General features: G+C 50.0%; 1 protein-coding gene across 4 annotated transcripts in view; it reads right to left on the reverse strand.

Moving 5' to 3' along the window:
• USP9X (ubiquitin specific peptidase 9 X-linked) overlaps nt 1-18521 on the reverse strand; it is a 1749911-nt gene that overhangs the window by 795914 nt on the left and 935476 nt on the right. For all 4 annotated transcript variants that reach the window (XM_086934127.1, XM_086934125.1, XM_086934124.1 and 1 more), the window contains one exon: nt 50-180. In XM_086934127.1, the coding sequence (XP_086790253.1) occupies nt 50-180 (131 nt within the window). The remainder of the gene's footprint in view (nt 1-49; nt 181-18521) is intronic.

Raw genomic sequence — 18521 nt, forward strand, 5'->3', positions numbered from 1 at the left:
TGCCCACCTGACCATTTGATAACGTGTTAGAAACCTTGGAAATACAAACCTCAGTTAGATATAGCACTTGGGATGCAGAAGGGCCAAAGAACAGAGAGTCCAGAGATTGACTAAGGCTGCTTTCTCCAAGTTTAGCATGATCCAAGCATATCGCTCTTAATTTTTCAACTGTAGTATTGTCTACAACAAAACAGATGGATACACATTTTTTATCAATTAAAATTAGGTTATTTTGTTCATTACATTTTATGTCAACTTTTCTCTCTTAACATCAGAGCAACTTTAAACAAAATACTATTCCAGAGGACTGAGAAATTTTAAATCGGAGCAGTTTAAAAGTTAGAAAATCAGAGGTGAGACATACTTGACAGACAATAACTAAGTGGTAAACTACTGCCACTCCGTCCATAAAGTTGGGCTGGAAAATTGTGCTGGCATTAATCTCCAAAATATGCATCACGACTCTTCGCTCTTGCTATTTTTGTTTTCTTCTGCGTAAGCTGTGAATACAACTTTCATAGGGAATTAAACAAAAATACTTTTTTCAAATATTTTTTTTGGATACAAGCTTAAATTTATAGTTGTATGCAAATTCAAAGAAACACATGATCAGGGTAGTTAGGATGACCCAGTTCCATCAAATTAGTTTCTACCTTGTTCATTTTTTTTTACCACTATTGCCATTTACCAGGACTTCTGTACCTCTACAATTGGCTACTGGTGTACCCCTATAAGTCCTAGTATACTGTACTGAGGTACCCAGGGAATAGGTACACCAGGGGTCTCCCAAGGGCTGCAGCATGTATTGTGCCACCAATGAGACCACTCTTTTCTAATATCTGAGCTCACTACACTTAAGTCACTCTAAGGCAGGCATTTCAAGCCTGAAGGCAGGGTGCTGTGTTGTAAGTGTGTGGGTGCCACTGCATGAGCAGAACACCCCTACAAACCCCGGAGGTGATTCTCCAGGCTTTGTAAGTGTGGCTAGCCATTTTGATACATATAGTGGCTGTCCATCATTAAGCGATGACTAACTATATAGTGGCTGTGCCGAACCTGGGCATGTTTGGTATCATGTTGCAATCATACCCGAACACAGTTACTGGTGGTTGTAGGCATGACTCCATGAACTGGGGGGCTCCACTGGGATGCCCTCAGTACTCCCATTAACAGGCTTCCAAGGCCCACCAGCTAGTACTGCTGCCGACCCCAGACATAATTCTGCCCACCTGCAGCTGACCTGAGCTGAGCAGGAGCAGGGGAAGGTCGAACAATAGGTCACCACCTCCCAGACAAGACTTAGTGTCTTGGGCTAGGGTGGGGGCCCTTTCCAGCACCACCAGTCTGCTTTGAAGGGCACATTTGGTGCCCTCCCCACATACTCCGGTTTGAGCCAGTTCAGAGAGCCTCTGGCTCCTACTCTGGCACAAAACTGGACAAGGACATGGATGTATCCTGCCCTCTATGCTACTTCTCCTCTGGGAGGAAGCCTCGAGTCGCCGTGACCCTTTCCCTAGGGTAATTAAGGGCTTACCTGTGGGTTGCTCTTCAGATTCGTTGTGGGACAAGACTCAAGCTTGAAACCACGCCACTCTTTGACAGTTTGGATACTTTTACTTTGCTGGACCTCACGTGGAACTAAGACTGCATCAAGAAAGACTCCTGCTGCTCCTGGTCTGGCTGTTCTGCAAGTCTTCTTCATTTGTGCTTCTTTCAGGATCTTCAACAGACCTGTGGGCATCAAGGACACCCAAAGTAATCTCCCTTGGAATGAAGAAGTCACTCCCTTGCATCTGCAGGCACCACAACAAAGCTGACCGGTCTGCTGCTCCTGAGGTTCCACGGACTTCGAAAGACTCAGCAACACAGGTGGTGGTTCTGCAACTCCCTTGAGGCCTGACCTGTCCTCTATGCAATTTTTAAGCCAGTATCCCTTGTCGGAAATGCTGGGACTGAACCCATGTGCACCGCGTCTACTTGCCGTAGCCAAGGCTTGTTGGCACTGCACTTCACAGATTTTAGGGCAACAAGAAGCTCCAGCCTCCAGCATCTCTTCCTGCCAAGTACAGCATCTTCACTGTGTCCTCTGCACAGTGAGCCTTCCTTCTGGTGACCTGCTCGAGGTCCTCTTGAGACGTCTGTGCCTTTGGCCTGTGGGTCCCTCATGGGTGTCTTCTCCTGCTTCAGTGGGCTCCCCTACTTGCTTGGGGCCTACTCTAACTCCTGCTGTGGTGAGTCGCTTGGATCTTGCTGGTCCCAACGTTGTTTCTTTTTCACTTTCCACGCCTGTTGAGTCTACCAAGGCTTGTTGGTGCTCCAGACAGACACCAACACCCTGGTTCTCTAATTCCAACATGGGACAGCTTGTGCACAGCTCCTGCTCTTCCTCCGTGTCGCCTGGCACTTACAACTGCAGCGACAAGGTCACAGTCATCACTCTTGCATCTTCCGACATCGGTGGACATTGCACTTCCATGCCTCTTGGTCACCTCCGAGTGGCACAGACTCTGCCCCTCCTGCTTGTAGGTTCTTCACTTCAGAATCCACCCTTGGATTCCACCAGACTCTTGCATACTCTTCGCCAGAGGCAGCTTTTCTGAAGTCCTCCATTGTGGTCTACGGCGGTTTCCGATGTCACTTCGCACCTGGCTTCCCTGGGTATCTGGGTCCATGGGGAATCCACAGGTGGGGCGACACTCTAACCTTCTGTTTTCCACAAGGTTTCATTAGGGTCCACTGCGAAGGGTACTTCTTCAAAACTGCAACGGCGACTTTCCCGTTGACTTCTATTGAGTACGTGGCTGTGTTTCCACTCTGAACACAGCCTCCATAGGGTTCCTGGGTACTTACCTTGGGTGGTTCCTTGTTTCCTCAGTTTTTCTGGGTATCGTTGTCCAAGTCCCGACTTCGGTCGCAGTTCCCATTCTGCTTTTTAATACATGGTTTGGTCTCCCCCTGGAGATCACGGTGTATTGTGCTTACGTACCTATTTGCAATTGAAATATTGTTGTGTATTTGTGTTGATATCTCCGGGTAGGATGGTTGTGTAATAAATAGACCATTTTATATATACACTGTGTAGCTTTTGTTTATTTAACCTACACTACATGATTAGATCTGGTAAAACAAGCTGCTTAATACTCCTATGGAATAAGCCTGAAGGCTGCTCTCCACAGCTACCGCTTCGAGAACTTAATATGGTTGTTCAGACCACTAAAATCACAATAAGGGCTGCCTGGATTAGTGCAAGGTGCTTCACTTAAATAAGTGTGCACCATATACTATGCCATCCTCCTAGAGATCCTTCGTGGTGGGAGTGTAACATCTTTATACATGGTTTGATCCATCTCTACAGAGCACCTTTCTGTAACACCATTCAATTTTTAGTATGGGAACATTTCAAGAAGAGTGGGTTATCAACATGAGATTTCAAGCATCCTAAGTAGAAGCTCAGGGTTCTCTTGCGATCAAGCCAATTAAGTTTCTCCTGCTCTTTTGAGGCATGTGGCATAGTGAAAAAATCTGGAAGGGTGATAGTTTCTCCAACATAGAAGGACGATACCACTTTAGGCAGAAGGTAGCCTGGGTCCTCAGCACAAATTTGTAGGGAAAGAAGTTGGTGTACACAGGTTGCACCAATAGCTCCTGAACTTGACTCATATGGCCCACAGGAGTAATCATGACGAGAAAGTCTTGATGATTAAAAGCTGCATAGGACAGCTGCTATGAAGTGGCTCCAACTGAGTGGTTTTGATTTTCCATTTGAAGTAGTGGATGCAATTCGTGCAGCGCATTCTATCTATTTGGGATGGTGGGAGAAATGTGTGGCCTGGTTTAGGGAATGTAACCTTGATCCCCCACACGGCAAGCCTTTTGAATAATTGCTGCATTATTTATGGCACAGCAAGGCTGTGCAATGGGCACATGACATCTCAGCCCTTTTTTTTTTGTTGGACCAGTTTTCCAGCTTCATTTCACCTGCTGTGATTAGTTTTCTGAAAAGATCTAACATATGTTTCTTGCAAAAACATTTTGCTGTCTCTGTTTAATCACCACACATAGAGGTGTAGATTGTGGAGATCCTCCCCTTTTCTCTGTGACAAAACGGTTTCCCAGAAGAGGTAGGCCCATCATACGGCCAATGCTCAGGTACAAGAGACCTGGGTACCAGCTCTCCTGGTCCAATCCGGGACTAAGAAGATGACAGACATGGGTCTGTATTGACATTCCTCACAGCTCTAGGCAGGCGAGAAACTGTGGGAAAGGGTAAAGGAGATCAAAGGTCCCCCTTGGGTGGAAAATATCTTCTAACAACTTTTCTTGCGGAAACTCCAGTGGCCAGTAGTAGCAACAATGTGTGTTCTCTGTGGTGGCGAAAAGGTACAACCAGGGTACACACCACTGATTAAAGACCTCCTGAACCACATCAGAAAGAACATATCATAGATAGTCTGCCAGCTGATGGCAACTCAACTCATCTGCTCTGGCGTTCAGAGATCCTGCCACGTAATCGGTCACCACAACAATTTGTTGCTGATCTAGCCACCTCCTTCCAATCTTTAAGCCCATGACTAATTCCAAATTGGAATCAAATAATGTCTCGAACCTCTGAGAATATTGGCGTTGTGCAAGAGGTTGGCAGTTAGTTTTAATTACAGTTGGCTTTTGATTTCGTATTGTAACATAGGCCTACAGCGGGCCAACATTCGCCCAGAGACTGGTGTGGGGACTGGAAATGGCACAGGCAGAGTCAATACTGGTGCGAGCAGGAAGAGGTCATCATGGTTACTGGTACCAGAGTGAAAGTCTGGACTGGGGTCAGGAGTGGGTCGCGTGGGTTCAGGAGTGGGTTGCTTGGGGTCAGGTGGCAGCGGGAAGGACGTGCCAGCAGAAGCGTTACTGGAGGCAACACTTTCACCGCGGGAACTAAAGGAGCACCAGAGATGGCCTGGACCACCTTCAAATTCTGCAACCTGACATCTTTGGGGGCAGCTACCTCCTGCAGGGTTAATGAAGGTTTGTGGAATGGGCTTGGAATATGTTGACACTTGAGGAGAGGGGTCCTTGGAATGTACACCATGCAGCTTTTCACCCAACTTGAGAGGCACTGATAGACTGACATCTCATTGTTGGAAGCTGGCTCTGTATATACTATACCAAAGTGAGGTATAGTGTGCACAGAGTCCAGTGGAACCCCAAAGGAAGGCAGAGATAAAGTTAGGTAGAACCTTACTCTCTATTTGTGGTAGTGTGGTCGAGCAGTAAGGCAGTATCAGAGGACAGTGGTAAGCATATGTTGTACACACTCAGTCAGAAAAGGAATTCACACACAAAGACTGAACTTCATACCAATTGTGTTTGTATAAAAATATTTTTAGGTATTGTGGCACAGGTACTCAATACTTTACAGTAGTAATGCAGTTTGTAAACAGTTTGGATTGCAATAGTAAACATACTTTGATTTGACTTACAGTATTGTTTCAGAGAAATGCAATGATTTGTAAATACAGTACATAGACTTGAAAGGGATTTTCAGTAAAATACCAGGTAAGTTACTTTTGGGATTACTTTTCTTACTCAGAGTAGTATGCCTGGATATACTCTGGCACATTACCTGGAAACAGGTAAGTAAAATCGTTTTTGTTAAACAGTGCAATTTTAAATAATTTCTTTAGGTTTTCAAACTCCACAATGAGAAACTTTTCCAAGAAAAACAGTCAATGTCTTCCTATAGAGGAGAATAGTGTTTACAGGCAAGTTACTTTTGAGATAACTTTTCTTACACTGTGTAGTATACCTGGAAACAACACTGGGGCATCTCCTGCAAACAGGTAAGTACAATAGTTTTTGTTAAACGGTACAATTTAAAAGATTTTCTTTAGGTTGTCTAACTCCACACTAAAACTTTTCAAGAAAAACAGTCAATGTCATCCTATGGAGGAAAATATGGTTATTAAAGGTTTTCAGGTAAGTATTTGGTAGTGGGAGTTGAGGTTCTGGGGTAGACTCAGGGGTCCCCCAGGGTCAGCAATGCACTCGTGTTACACCCTCATGGGCACTAGGGAGGCCAGGTGCAGAGTGTTGAGGCCCAATGTTATCTAAAGGGGGATAGAGGGCCTCCGGTTAGTGGCTGCTGATGAGGCCACTTGGCTGTGGGAGCAAAGCTCCTAGACTTTAGCTCATGGCAAATGAGGAAACACGGCAGCACAAAAGGTGCACACTCAGCGGCGCAGGGGGGCCGTGTGCAGAGTGCTGTTTTGGCATCGGATGCCCAGTTGTTTTTAATGGGGATTTTCGGTTTTGGCTTTTAGCTTCAGGCTCAGTCCAGGACGACTTCCGGGAGGAATCAACAGCTGTGCAGGTAAGTTGCAGGGCTCAGGACATAAGTGCACCTTGGGTTCTTTTCTCCAGGGCGCAGTGCAGCTGGATGCAGTGGTGTCTTTTGAGGTCAGATTTCTCCTTACCAGGCCACTCGCAGTTGGGGGGGGGGGGGGGGGTCTCCGTGCATAGGCTGCAGGCGACGTTGGGGAGTCCTGGAGGGGTCAACCCACAGTGGACTCGGACTCTGGAGCGCTGGGGGACCTCTCTGGGACCAGTGGGCCACTCGAACACGGGCCGTAGGCGACGGGTGCAGTGGTAATTACAGGCAAAGGGTTTCTTTGTCCTAAGCAGACTCAGAGTCAGTTTTTGGAGTTACTTTTGAACAGGGCTGCTGTTCACAGGAGATCCGGTCTTGGTTGAATGCAGTCAGTCCTCCCAGGGGTTCTGGAGGTCGCTGGCTGCAGGATAAGACTATTTTTAGAGCAGGATCTCCGGAAACTGCAGACGGGCTGGTAGGGCTGGGGCCAAATCGCTGTAGTCTCCTCTGCTGGGCATCTTCTGTCGTACTTTTTTAGGCCTAAGCGCGCAGCATAGGACAGAGGCCTGTAGCCATTGCCTCAGCTTTGGGGGCAAAAACGTGCAGGCGTTGCATTGCTTGCAATGCAATGCGTGCACATCTTGGTGATTTCCTTGCGGGAGCACGCGGCGTCATGTGGTCGCACGCTCCCCCAAGGGAATCGCTGAGGCCCCCTCCTGCCGCATGAGGCTCGCACTTTACTGCCACGTGTTGACACGTGTTTGACATGTTTTTGCCCGGAGCTGTGCGCCATGCCAGTGTCTCGGTCGGCCTGGTTTGGCAGGGGGCGCCCGGGGTGTGTGCGCGCGGGGAGGATGCACACAGCTTGGTTTGTGCTCCGGTGGAATGGGCGCCCGTTGCACTCCTTCATGGCGCTGACAGGCTCGGAGCAGCACAAGCCGTGCTTTGTTAGGTGCTAGCCCGCGGCCAGGCATTCACCCTCCAGCCACCCAGGGCAGAAGCAGAGAGCTACCTACGTGGGACCTTGGGGAGGAGGGGGGATTGGGGGGAGGGCGATTGGGCAGAGTGCGCTCTGGCCTGTCCAGCCCCGCTCCTAAAAAAGAAGCATGTCCAATGCCCTCACCCGTGTGTGAAACACGTTTAGGTGAAAAACTGTTCTAATTGCCCCAGTCCCCCCATAGGGTGACACGCTTCTACCTGCCCCAACTCTCCGGGCGAGACAGGCGCTCCCTGCCTCTCACCCCAGTCAAGGGAAAGGGCTGCAAGTGCCCTTTACAATCAAAGGTGGGAGAGCACCTCCTCCTGGTGATAACTGGCAGCCAGTTCCGTTTATATGCTCAGAGCTTCTTTTAGCCGTCCATACAACTGACCGGATAACGCATTGCACCCCACCACCCCACATATTTGCCCTAGTTCACTGATCCATCCAGAAAAGAGGCTCCTGTGTTCTGGTGTCCCGGGGTCCAAAGTGTCGGCTTCTATCAAAACCCCTTCACTGTGTTGATTTACACAGCATGCATGCATCGTTTGCTCACAATGACGCTTGGTTACCCGATAGGCTAAAGGGGAATGAGGGGTGGGGGGAGTAGAAATGCTAAAACATTATACTGACTAAGAGCTTCACGCGGAAAATACACGTGGGGACGTTCAGCTAATGCCTCTCAAGACCCCTTCCAGTCCTCCCATTCATGTTTTTTTTTTATTTCCGCTCAGGTCCTACGTGAAAAATTACACATACAAAAACAAGGCTGTTCCCATGGTGAACTGGGTCTGCGTTCGCCCTAAAGCGTCCCGCGGTCAACACACGATCGCAGGCTGGCGCCAGAGACTGCAGTGACCTAGAGTGCCCCGTGTGCTTCCGGTGACCCCTGTCCCCTCGCCGTGCGGTGTGCTCAGCTGGGCACCCATGGCCCTCGTGTGCTCATAGCAGGGTGTTCAGTGGTGCCCGCGGCGCCTTCACATGCACTGTGCCGGGGATGTAACGCAGCCTTTTTGAAAATATTATAAATTATTACCTGTGCCTTTGTATCAGAAGTAGTCATTGGAGACTGAGCCCCTCTGTCACGTTTTATGTGAATATGTCCATGTGTCTCTAGCGGTCTCTGTGCACTACGCCCTCCTGTGTCTCTGGCAGCACATGTGCTGTGCTTGGCTCGCCTATGTGTCAGCCTGCACAGATCCGTGCAGTGCGCAGCTCCCATGTGCCTCTGGTTGCACATATTTGTGCTGTGTGTGGCCCCTGTGTCTCTGGCTGCACACATCCTGTGCTGTGCGTGGCTCCCCCCCCCCCCCACCCCCTACCCCCTGTGTCTCTGGCTGCACAGATCCTGTGGTTTATGTAGCTCCCACGTGTCTCTGGCTGCACAGATCTGTGCTGCTCGTGCCCCCCCCCCCCACCCCCTACCCCCTGTGTCTCTGGCTGCACAGATGTGTGCAATGCGTGCCTCTGGCTGCACAAATGCATGGCTCCCCTGTGTCTCTGCCTGCACCGACCTGTGCTGTGCGTGGTTCCAGTGTCTCTGGCTGCACAGATCCGTGCTGTGCGTGGGCTCCCATGTCTCCGGCTGCACAAATCTGTGCTTTGCGTGCCTACCCTGTGTATCTGCCTCCACCGATCCGTGCTGTTTGTTGCTCTACCCTGTGGCTCTGGCTGCACAAATCTGTGCTAGGCCTGCCTCCCCCCCCCCCCCCCCCCCCCCCCCCAGTTTCTCTGGCTGCACAGATGAGTGGCTCCACTGTGTCTCTGCTTGCACTGACCCGTGCTGTGCGTTGCTTTCCCCCGTGTCTCTGGCTACTGTGAGCGGTATATGAAATAGAACAATTGTTATTAATTAGGGGTGTTGAAGTCATTAAATAACGTGGAAAAAAGAACATACGTCGTATATTTTCGTACTAGCAATTATAAGTAAAAAGTGTCACGTTTGAAAAATATATATGTATGAGAAAACCTACAATGCTGTGTATATTATCGTTATATATTTGAATTCATTCACAAGTTACCTGAATATTGTTTTTCTTTGAAACAACTCTGCGAACACTGTATAATGTGGTAAACGTGTGTTTGTTTAGGTGAGCATTTGTCAGGGGTCTCCATATGAAAGCATGTGTATGAAAGCATGTGTATGTTTGTGTGAGTAGCTATATGAGTTTGCCTGCATGAGGGTTTTTAGGAGTAAGCTTGAATGCATGTGTTTACGCGCATGTCTGCGTGTGAGAACACGTGTTTATGTTTGAGTATGGCCAGTAGGTGAATGCGTGTAATGAGTTGTGTCTTTGTATCGGTACTTCTGTGTGTAGGTCCGGTGCCAGCTCTCTTTCCCTGGACTGCAGTCCCCTTCATGAACAAGATTATGAGAACATTGAGTGCTGCTCCCTAAATACTGTATTTAGGGGGCATTTTATAGGTCTCAGGGTCAGTAGCCGATGGGCTACTGACCTTCGGGTAACTTCACCCTTGGTGTGCTCACCCCACATGGGGGATTGTGCACAATCCCTAAACCAGATTGGGGAGTGCCTGTTGTAGGAAGGTGGATACCTAACTATGGTTGCCCCCAACTTTTTGACTGGTGTTTTGCTGGTTCTCCGACTTAGTTGACCTGGGACCCTGCTATTCAGGGCCCCAGGCCCACTGCTCTCTCTGTAAAATGGATTCCCTGTACCTTAGGTACATATCCAATTGGTACTGGGCCACCTTATCAGACCCTGTAACTCAGGGCATAGGTGTACCCAGGAGCTACCAGGGGCTGCAGCATGTATTATGCCACCCCTGGCTGGCCATCTAAATCTGACACAACTGGCTGCACGACAGCTGGGGCAAGGTGGTATAATCACCCTTTGCTTTAGATATAGTATACCTATATCTAACCCTAAAAATGGACACCCGTATTCCTATCAGTCACTCCTATGGCAGGCCTTGACAATCCTGAAGGCAGAGTGCTTGGAATCGTGTGAGATGGTGCTCTGGCATGAGCTGAGCCCGTTTGCAGCTTGCGGAACCAAGTCCTAATAGCTGTTCCATGATAACGCGTACCATATACTCGTAAGTGCCTTATAATCCTCGCGGTTATATGCTAACTCTGGTATCGCTTTATCAAAACATGTCGAGTAATGTGTCATACGAATTGGAATACTAACCCCTCGCCAATTCTGGCGACGGGGTTAGCATTTCACCCTTCTAGAGGGACACGACATGTATGTAACTGTGAACCCCGGTTAAAGTTAACTCAAGCCTCTGCATCACAAAATGGATGCTGCCACCACAGACACAAGTTTGACCTCCTGCTGCTGGGAGTCCTTCCAGCGAGGCAGGCTTGGACAAAGGGTTTCCTGTCAGGGGCGGTGCTAGCACCATCCCAGACAGGGTTTTGTGTATCCTGGGTAGGCAGGGCTTTAGAGGAAGGTGACTGCAAGTGGCACCCCGGTGCTCACTATGCATAGGCCGGCTAGAACCAGTTCCAGGGGCACACCAGCCCCTGACCTGGGGAAAGTCCGGCATGGGAGAGGGGTGTAACCACCCCCCTTCCTGGTCCCACCCATGGGCAGGACCTAGCCGCGTGCCAGCCCCTTTTCCTAGTATAAAGATAGGAGCGGGCCCCCTTCCAAATTAGATCATCTTTGAATCCTGAAACTACTTTCTACGAAAGGAACTCTCGACTTCTTCTCAAGATTTCTCCCTTGTGGCTACGGAGTAGTCACCCTGCATCGGCAGGCACCATCCAAGCATCGCGGTCTGCTGTAAGTCTCTCCTCCGGATCAAGACTGCCCAGCTCGACGAGAACCGGCTTCCCTGGCACCTCTGACCTCAACCTGCATCATCAGCCCAGCTGAGATTCGTGGGTGTGACGAGACCTCGAGGGACCGGCCATCTTCAGGACTGCACGACGCTTGCCCAGCACGACCGTCGAGGGATCCTCGTATGAGTGCTTTGGGGTCCGAGAAGCCCCAACCCTGAGCAGCTCCAGCACCGAAGTTCAGCCCTCCAGCATCCACCAGATCTGCGTGGGGCCCCTCTGCTCTTTGCTGCTCACCGCGTTGTCTGGCTACTAGCCCGCTGGTTTGTGGCCTTCCCGACGACGAACAACAACATCAACACTGCTGGTCTGGTTGCTCCAGACTGGCCCTTGCTCCCCTCCAAAAGAGGAGCACCCCGGACCCTCCTGGTCCACTTCAGACGCCATTTTGAGTCCACCGCGTGGGCTTGCATTTGCCAAGACTTGTTGCCCCAATCCTGGGTCCAGCGACGTCGACAGCAGATACCATCGTGGGACAGCTCGCAACTCCATCCTGGTCGCCGACAACGCCTCCTGGTCCGAGAGACTGCAGAGCCCAGCGTCGCCCACTCACCTGGTCGAGGTGACTCCATGCGGTGCCATCCTGGTGCCCATCTAATCACTGGCTAGTGATTCAGAACTTGGTCCCCTCTGCTTACAGGTGTCTTCCATCTTCGATCCAGGCTTGGATCCATCCGAATCTCTTCACTGGTCGCCTGCCAGCAACTTTTTCTTTCAGGCTCCATAGACTGCAACGAGGATTCCCGAAGTCTTTCCAGACCAATGCATCCGCAGCCCCTGGGCTAGGTAACTTCGGCATTTCGGTGCCCCAGCATAGCCTCACTATCCAAGGGTCCAGATCCTTTTTTGTTTCAGCTCTACCTAGTCGGATTCGTCCGATATCACTAACTTTACGAAATCTAGCATCCATAGACTTTGTCCCGCATCCCGCGTGAGAGTGCACACTCTGCACCCGAGTTCCCTAGGCCTCCTGCTAGTAATCTGAAGGTTCAGTAGTCCAGTCCTAGCGATTCCAAACCCTATGAGATTAGTACTTACCTGCTAGTAATTTCGCATTCCACTTTTAGAGTATATGGTTTTTCGTGCCCCTCGGGCATTTGTGTAAATTGTGCAACTTATAGTATTTTCGTAAGAGTTTTGTTGTGTGCTTAGTACCCTGTCCTCATAAAGAGTACAGGGCTGTTGTGATCTAAATAAATACACTGTTTATTTTCATAACACTTGTGTGGTGTCCTTTCAATTGGTGTTCAAGGGGTATATGTGATGGTATAACAGCTGGCTTAACACGCCCTCTAGAGTTTAGCCCGAAGACTGCTCGTATCCATGCTACTAGGATAGCTGGTCTATAAGGTTGACTTACAACCAATCATCAATAAGGGTTGTTTGGACTGATACAAAGTGCTCACTAGAATAGTGAACATTATATATCAGGCCAACTTCTCACACCTGTCATCAGCAAGATGGTGGGCACTGAAGAGGGGGCTTCACCTTGCCCCCATCCCCCATCTGAGGGTTGAAGTTGGCAGAGGTGGGCACACCTTCTGGGCTGGCTAGTTTTTCCCGCCTGTCTTCCTGCCAAAAAGGAGGGGAGACAGGAAGGGGGCCTGCTCCTGATAGCAGGAGTTGCTGGGGGTCGCATTACAAAGGCTGGCAGGCATTTGAAGCTCTCCTGCCACAGATGGCTCTTCCAGGCCTGGGGGAGGTGTGAACTCCTCCGCCCAGGAAAGGCTTTGTTTCTGGGCTCAGGGAACGAAGGCTCTCACCCCAGGGGTCTAGAAACATGTCTGGTGGTGGCAGGCTGGTGTGTACCAATCAGGGAACCCACCAGAGGCTGGTCGTTTCTCAGGGGGCATCTCTAAGGTGCCCCCCTGTGTGCATTTTTCGTTGAATCTCACACTGGCATTAGTGTGTTTTAATGTGTTTAGAAGATTGATACCAAACTTCCCAGTTTTAATTGTAGCCATTATGGTGCTGTGGAGTACGTAACCGCAAGCTCCCAGCACCATATACTCTTAATGGCAGCACTGCACTTACAATGTCTAAGAATGGACTTAGACACTGTAGGGGTACAGGGTTCATGCACCTATACCTTCACCATTGGCATGGGTCACCCAGCTAGAGGGGTGACTGATCTATGCCAGGGCAGTGGGTTGTAGGCATGGCACACAGGGATGTGTACCACGTCGACTCTTCACTTTGTTCTGCACCAAAACACGCAGCCTGCAAAGGCAGGTTGTGTGTGTACAGGTACAGGGCCTCTAAGGGTGGCACAATAGGTGCTGCAGCCCTTAGAGGTCTTCCCTGGTCACAGTGCCCTGGGTACCTGTGATACCATTTACCGAGGGCTGATCTGTGGCCAGAGATGCAAATTGGGTTAGTTTTGGGGAAAGAACACAGGCCCTGGGAACCAGATTGGCAGAGATCCAGGGCACATCAAGTGAAAGTGCATCATTAGTCTGGCAAAAAGTGTGGGGGTTATTGCAAAAGTAACTCACTTTCCTACACTTGTGCATTAACATCTTGGTGATCTGCAGCTGGAGCTGTCCTGCAAGACTGCTGCTTCGAATATGACCTCTTATGTTCTGGGTAATACCTTATTTTCTACTCTCTTATCACCTTCAAGTGCATCTGGGCGCATTTAAATGACAGAGTTGGGAACCAGAAACCAGGCACCATAAAGACACTTCATGGCAGTCTGGGATCGATATCGGATTCCTGCAGTCATGACACTGCGTGAATCCTGTTCTACAGAGACATCTACCCCAAATATGTTGTATAGAAATATTATAAAGCTGTGGAAGACCAAGTTGGCTGCAAAGCTTTGAATGTGCATCGAAAACAGTGGAAAGAAAAAGTGAAATCAGTCGCTGGGCTGGCAGACATCAGTCAGTCTCTGTTCCATCACTGCTGCAGCACTGAAAGGTCACCATGGAGTCACATGGCATCCACATAAGTGCTCATGAGCTATAGCATGAGAAATCTCAGGATTCAGTCTGAAAACTGGTAATATTCTAAATGTAAAGAATCTGTAATTAGAAGATGCCATCATAAGTAAGGCATTTTACCTTATTATTTTTTTTAAAAAATCTAACTTTCTTTACGTTGAACTATAGTCATAGTAGTCATCTTACCCACCTCAGAAATAATAATTGTAAAGTAGCACCTACAAATACGTATAACATACTTAAGTACTATCAAAGAGACTTAGGGTTTCACTGTGGTACTGGTCAATAACACCCTTCACATATTGATATATGGTGGTTAGGTTACCTAGGGCCTGACAGTTAGAATATCCCCCAGGGCCTGCAGCACTTGTTGTCCCCTCCCTGAGCAGGACAATGTAAAACTTGGCTTCCAGTCTGCCACTGAGGGCTGGAAGGGCAGTTTAAAACTGCTAATTTGTCTGTCATTTAAGGTAAAGGTGAAGCCCAAACCTCCCCTCTAAGTATGTCACCCCATGGCAGGCCTAATGAGCCCTAAGGCGGGGTGATGTATATTAAAAAGTATATATTATGAAGTAACAAGGGTAACCAAGTAAGGTCGACCAGGGACCTTGGGAATCAATTATGTTGAACAACAACGGTCCCTAGAATGATTGGGGAATGGACACTGAAGGAATGAATTTAGACTCAATCAGTGCAATAATATGTGGACTTGTTCAGCCGGACAGAGGTCAATTATTTACCTATAAACAAATAAACAGTGGTTTAAACATTAATACAAAAGTGGGACACACGCCTGTGTCCTATTATACCAGCAGGTACAGAACAGAGCAACAAAACAGGGGGCTCAGGCAAAGCTGATGGTTTTTTATATAGAAACAATCAACATTTTCAAAGGCAGGAGTTGGGTGCAGCGACAACGGCGGCTGCAACGGAGGCAGGATACCTCTATCAGGATGGGTAGGTGAGTTGAGGTCACTTCTCAGAATTTTATAACACTCCGCCGAGCGCGAGAAGGTAAGTTGTGCATGCGCGGACGTCCCGTCGCCATCAGAAGTATTTTAGAATGTGTTCTACAGCGCTTGACCGCGCCAGTGATGTTTTTTTACTCACCCGTACCGTACTTTATGAGCTTAGCCAGGATAAGGGGCAGTCAAGTGACCCTCTTCAGGCCCCTCTCACTGCCTAGCCATGTGGGGGGTAACTGACACGTTTCAACCTTTAAGTAAGAGGCTTCTTGCGAGTAAACGAGAGGAGATTGGAGTGTGTAACACCAGCTCTTGAACAGTCACGAGATGATGATCTAAATATGTACCCAGTTACCTTTCCCCGTCCTTTCTTCACAGTCCTCTTCTTCTGCTCGAACAGCCAGGTCTTCAGTTGCTTCCTGAAGGAGAGGTGGTGTTGGGTCAGGCGGAGGTGGATGGGGAGGGAGTTCCACGTCTTGGCAGCCAGGTAGGAGAAGGATCTTCCTCCCGTTGTGGCTGGTCGATCGCAGCTGGCGTGTGGGAGTGTAGAAGGTAAGGCGGTCGTTGAGGTATCTGGGGCCTTGGTTGTGGAGAGCTTTGTGAGCGTGGGTGAGGAGTCGGAGCGTGATTCTCTTGCTGACTGGGAGCCAGTGCAGGTCTCTCAGGTGTCCGGAGATGTGGCTGTGTCGGGGGATGTCCAGGATGAGTCGTGCTGAGGCGTTCTGAATGCGCTGGAGCCTTTTCTGAAGTTTGGCTGTGGTTCCGGCGTAGAGGGCGTTACCGTAGTCCAGTCGGCTGGTGACGAGCGCCTGGGTGACCGTCTTCCTGGTTTCGGTGGGGATCCACCGGAAGATCTTCCGTAGCATGCGTAGGATGTTGAAGCATGACGAGGAGACGGCGTTGACTTGTCTGGTCATCAAGAGGGAGGAGTACCGGATGAAGCCCAGGTTGCGTGCGTGGTCCGTCGGTTTGGGTGCGCTGCCATGGGCAGGTGGCCACGAGGAGTCGTCCCAGGCGGAGGGTGATGATCCCAGGATGAGGACTTCCGTCTTATCCGAGTTCAGTTTCAGGCGGCTGTTCTTCATCCACTCGGCTACGTATTTCATCCCTTCGTGTAGGTTGGTTCTGGCGGTGGCGGGGTCGTTGGTGAGGGAGAGGATCAGCTGGGTGTCGTCGGCGTAGGAGATGATGTTGAGGTTGTGTTGGCGTGCGATGGCCGCGAGGGGGCTCATGTAGATGTTGAACAGCGTGGGGCTGAGCGATGATCCTTGTGGTACGCCGCAGATGACTTCGGTGGCCTCTGATCCGAACGGGGGGAGGCGGACTCTCTGTGTTCTTCCGGCGAGGAAGATGACCCACTCCAGAGCCTTCTCTTGGATTCCAACGTTGCTGAGGCGCTGCACTAGGGTGCGGTGGCAGACCGTGTCGAATGCTGCGGAGAGGTCCAGGAGGATGAGGGCCGCTATTTCCCCATTGTCGAGCAGGGCTCGGATGTCGTCGGTGGCTGCGATGAGGGCGGTCTCGGTGCTGTGGTTGGCTCTGAAACCAGATTGCGAGTGGTCGAGGGATCCATTCGTCTCGAGGAAGGCGGGCAGATGTCTGTTGACGGTCTTCTCGATGACTTTGGCAGGAAAAGAAAGAAGCGAGCTGGGGCGGTAGTTTTTGAGTTCGGTGGGGTCCGCTAAAGGTTTCTTCAGTAGGGCGCTGAGTTCGGCGTGCTTCCAGCTCTCTGGGAAGGTGGCGGTGTCGAAGGAGGCGTTGATGAGGTCTCGGAGATGGGGTGCGATGATGATGTCGGCCTTGTTGAAGACGTGGTGCGGCCATGGGTCGGTTAGTGATCCGGAGTGGATGGAGTTCATCATGCGGATGGTGTCTTCGGTGTTGATCGGGGTCCAGGCGCGGAGGGTGGTGGTGGGCGGCGTTGGTACTGTCTTGGGGTGCGTCAGCTGTGTGCTGAAACTGTTGTGTATATCTACGATCTCGTTGTGGAAGAACGCGGCGAGCGAGCTGCAGAGGTCTTGTGATGGGGTGATGTCGTTTCCGGCGCTAGGGTTCGAGAGCTCTTTGACGATGTTGAAGAGTTCCTAGGTGTTGTGGGCGTTGTTGTCTAGTCGTTCCTTAAATGCGGTTTGTGAGAAGTTGGCCTGATATGCAGTGCTCACTATTCTAGTGATCACTATGTATCATATCAAACGACCCTTATTGATGATTGGTTGTAAGTCAACCTTATAGACCAGCTATCCTAGTAGCATGGACAAGAGCAGTCTTTAGGCTAAACTCTAGAGGGCGTGTTAAGCCAGCTGTTATACCATCACATATACCCCTTGAACACCAAGTGAAAGGACACCACACAAGTTGTTATGAAAATAAAAGGATATTTATTTATAACACAACAACCCTGGACTCTTTATGAGGACAGGGTGCTAAGCACAATACAAAACTCTTGAAGAAATACTGAAAGTTGCACAATTTACACAAATGCCCGAGGGGCACGACAAACCATATACTATGGAAGTGGAATGCGAATTACTAGCAGGTAAGTAACTATTCTCAGAGGCTTTAGAACCGCTAGGCCTACAATACTGAACCCTTAGATTAGAAGCAGGAGGCCTAGGAACTTCGTGTGCAGAGTGGAAACTCTTACGCACAATGCGGGACAAAGTCTATGGACACTAGTAAAATGCAAAGTTAGTGTTATCGGGCGAACCCGACTAGGTAGAGCTGAAACGACAAAGGATCTGGTCACTTAGAGAGTGGACCTGTGCTAGAGCACCGTGGTACTCGGTTTACCTAGCCCAGGGGCTGCAGCTGCATAGGGTTCAAGTGACGTCGGGAATCCTCGTTGATACTCAGGAGCCTGAAGAAAGTAGTTGCTGGCAGGCGACCAGTGAAGATGTTCCGGGCTGATCCAAGGATGGATCAGTGAAGAAGGATACCTGTAAGCAGAGGGGACCAAGTTCTGAATCACTAGCCAGTGATTAGGTGGGCACCAGGATGGCACCGGACGAGGTCACTCAGCCAGGTGAAGAAGTGACACTGGATTCTGCTGCTGCACGGACCAGGGCGGTGATGTCGACCAGGCTGGAGGTCTGCGAGCTGTCCCACGTCGGATGTCTGCTGCTGGCGATGCTGGATCCGTTGAAGGAGGCAACAAGCCTTGGCTAAGGCAAGCCCATGTGGCGACACAAAATGGCGTCTGGAGTGGACCAGGAGGGTCAGAGGAAGTTCACCTTCAAGAGGAGACAAGGGCCAGTCTAGAGGGGCTAGACCAGCGGTGAAACAAACGTAGGACGTCGTCTGGAGGGTCACTATTAAACGGGCAAGTGACCGGACAACGTGGCAAGCAACACAGGAGCAAAAGGGCCCCACGCAGATCTGGTGGATGCTGGGGGGCTGGACTTCGGTGCTCGTGCTGCTTGGGGTTGGGGCTTCTCTTACCCCAGTGCACCCACTCGAGGGTCCC

This window comes from Lissotriton vulgaris, chromosome 8 (assembly GCF_964263255.1).
Source record: "Lissotriton vulgaris chromosome 8, aLisVul1.2, whole genome shotgun sequence".
Taxonomy (NCBI): Eukaryota; Metazoa; Chordata; class Amphibia; order Caudata; family Salamandridae; genus Lissotriton; species Lissotriton vulgaris.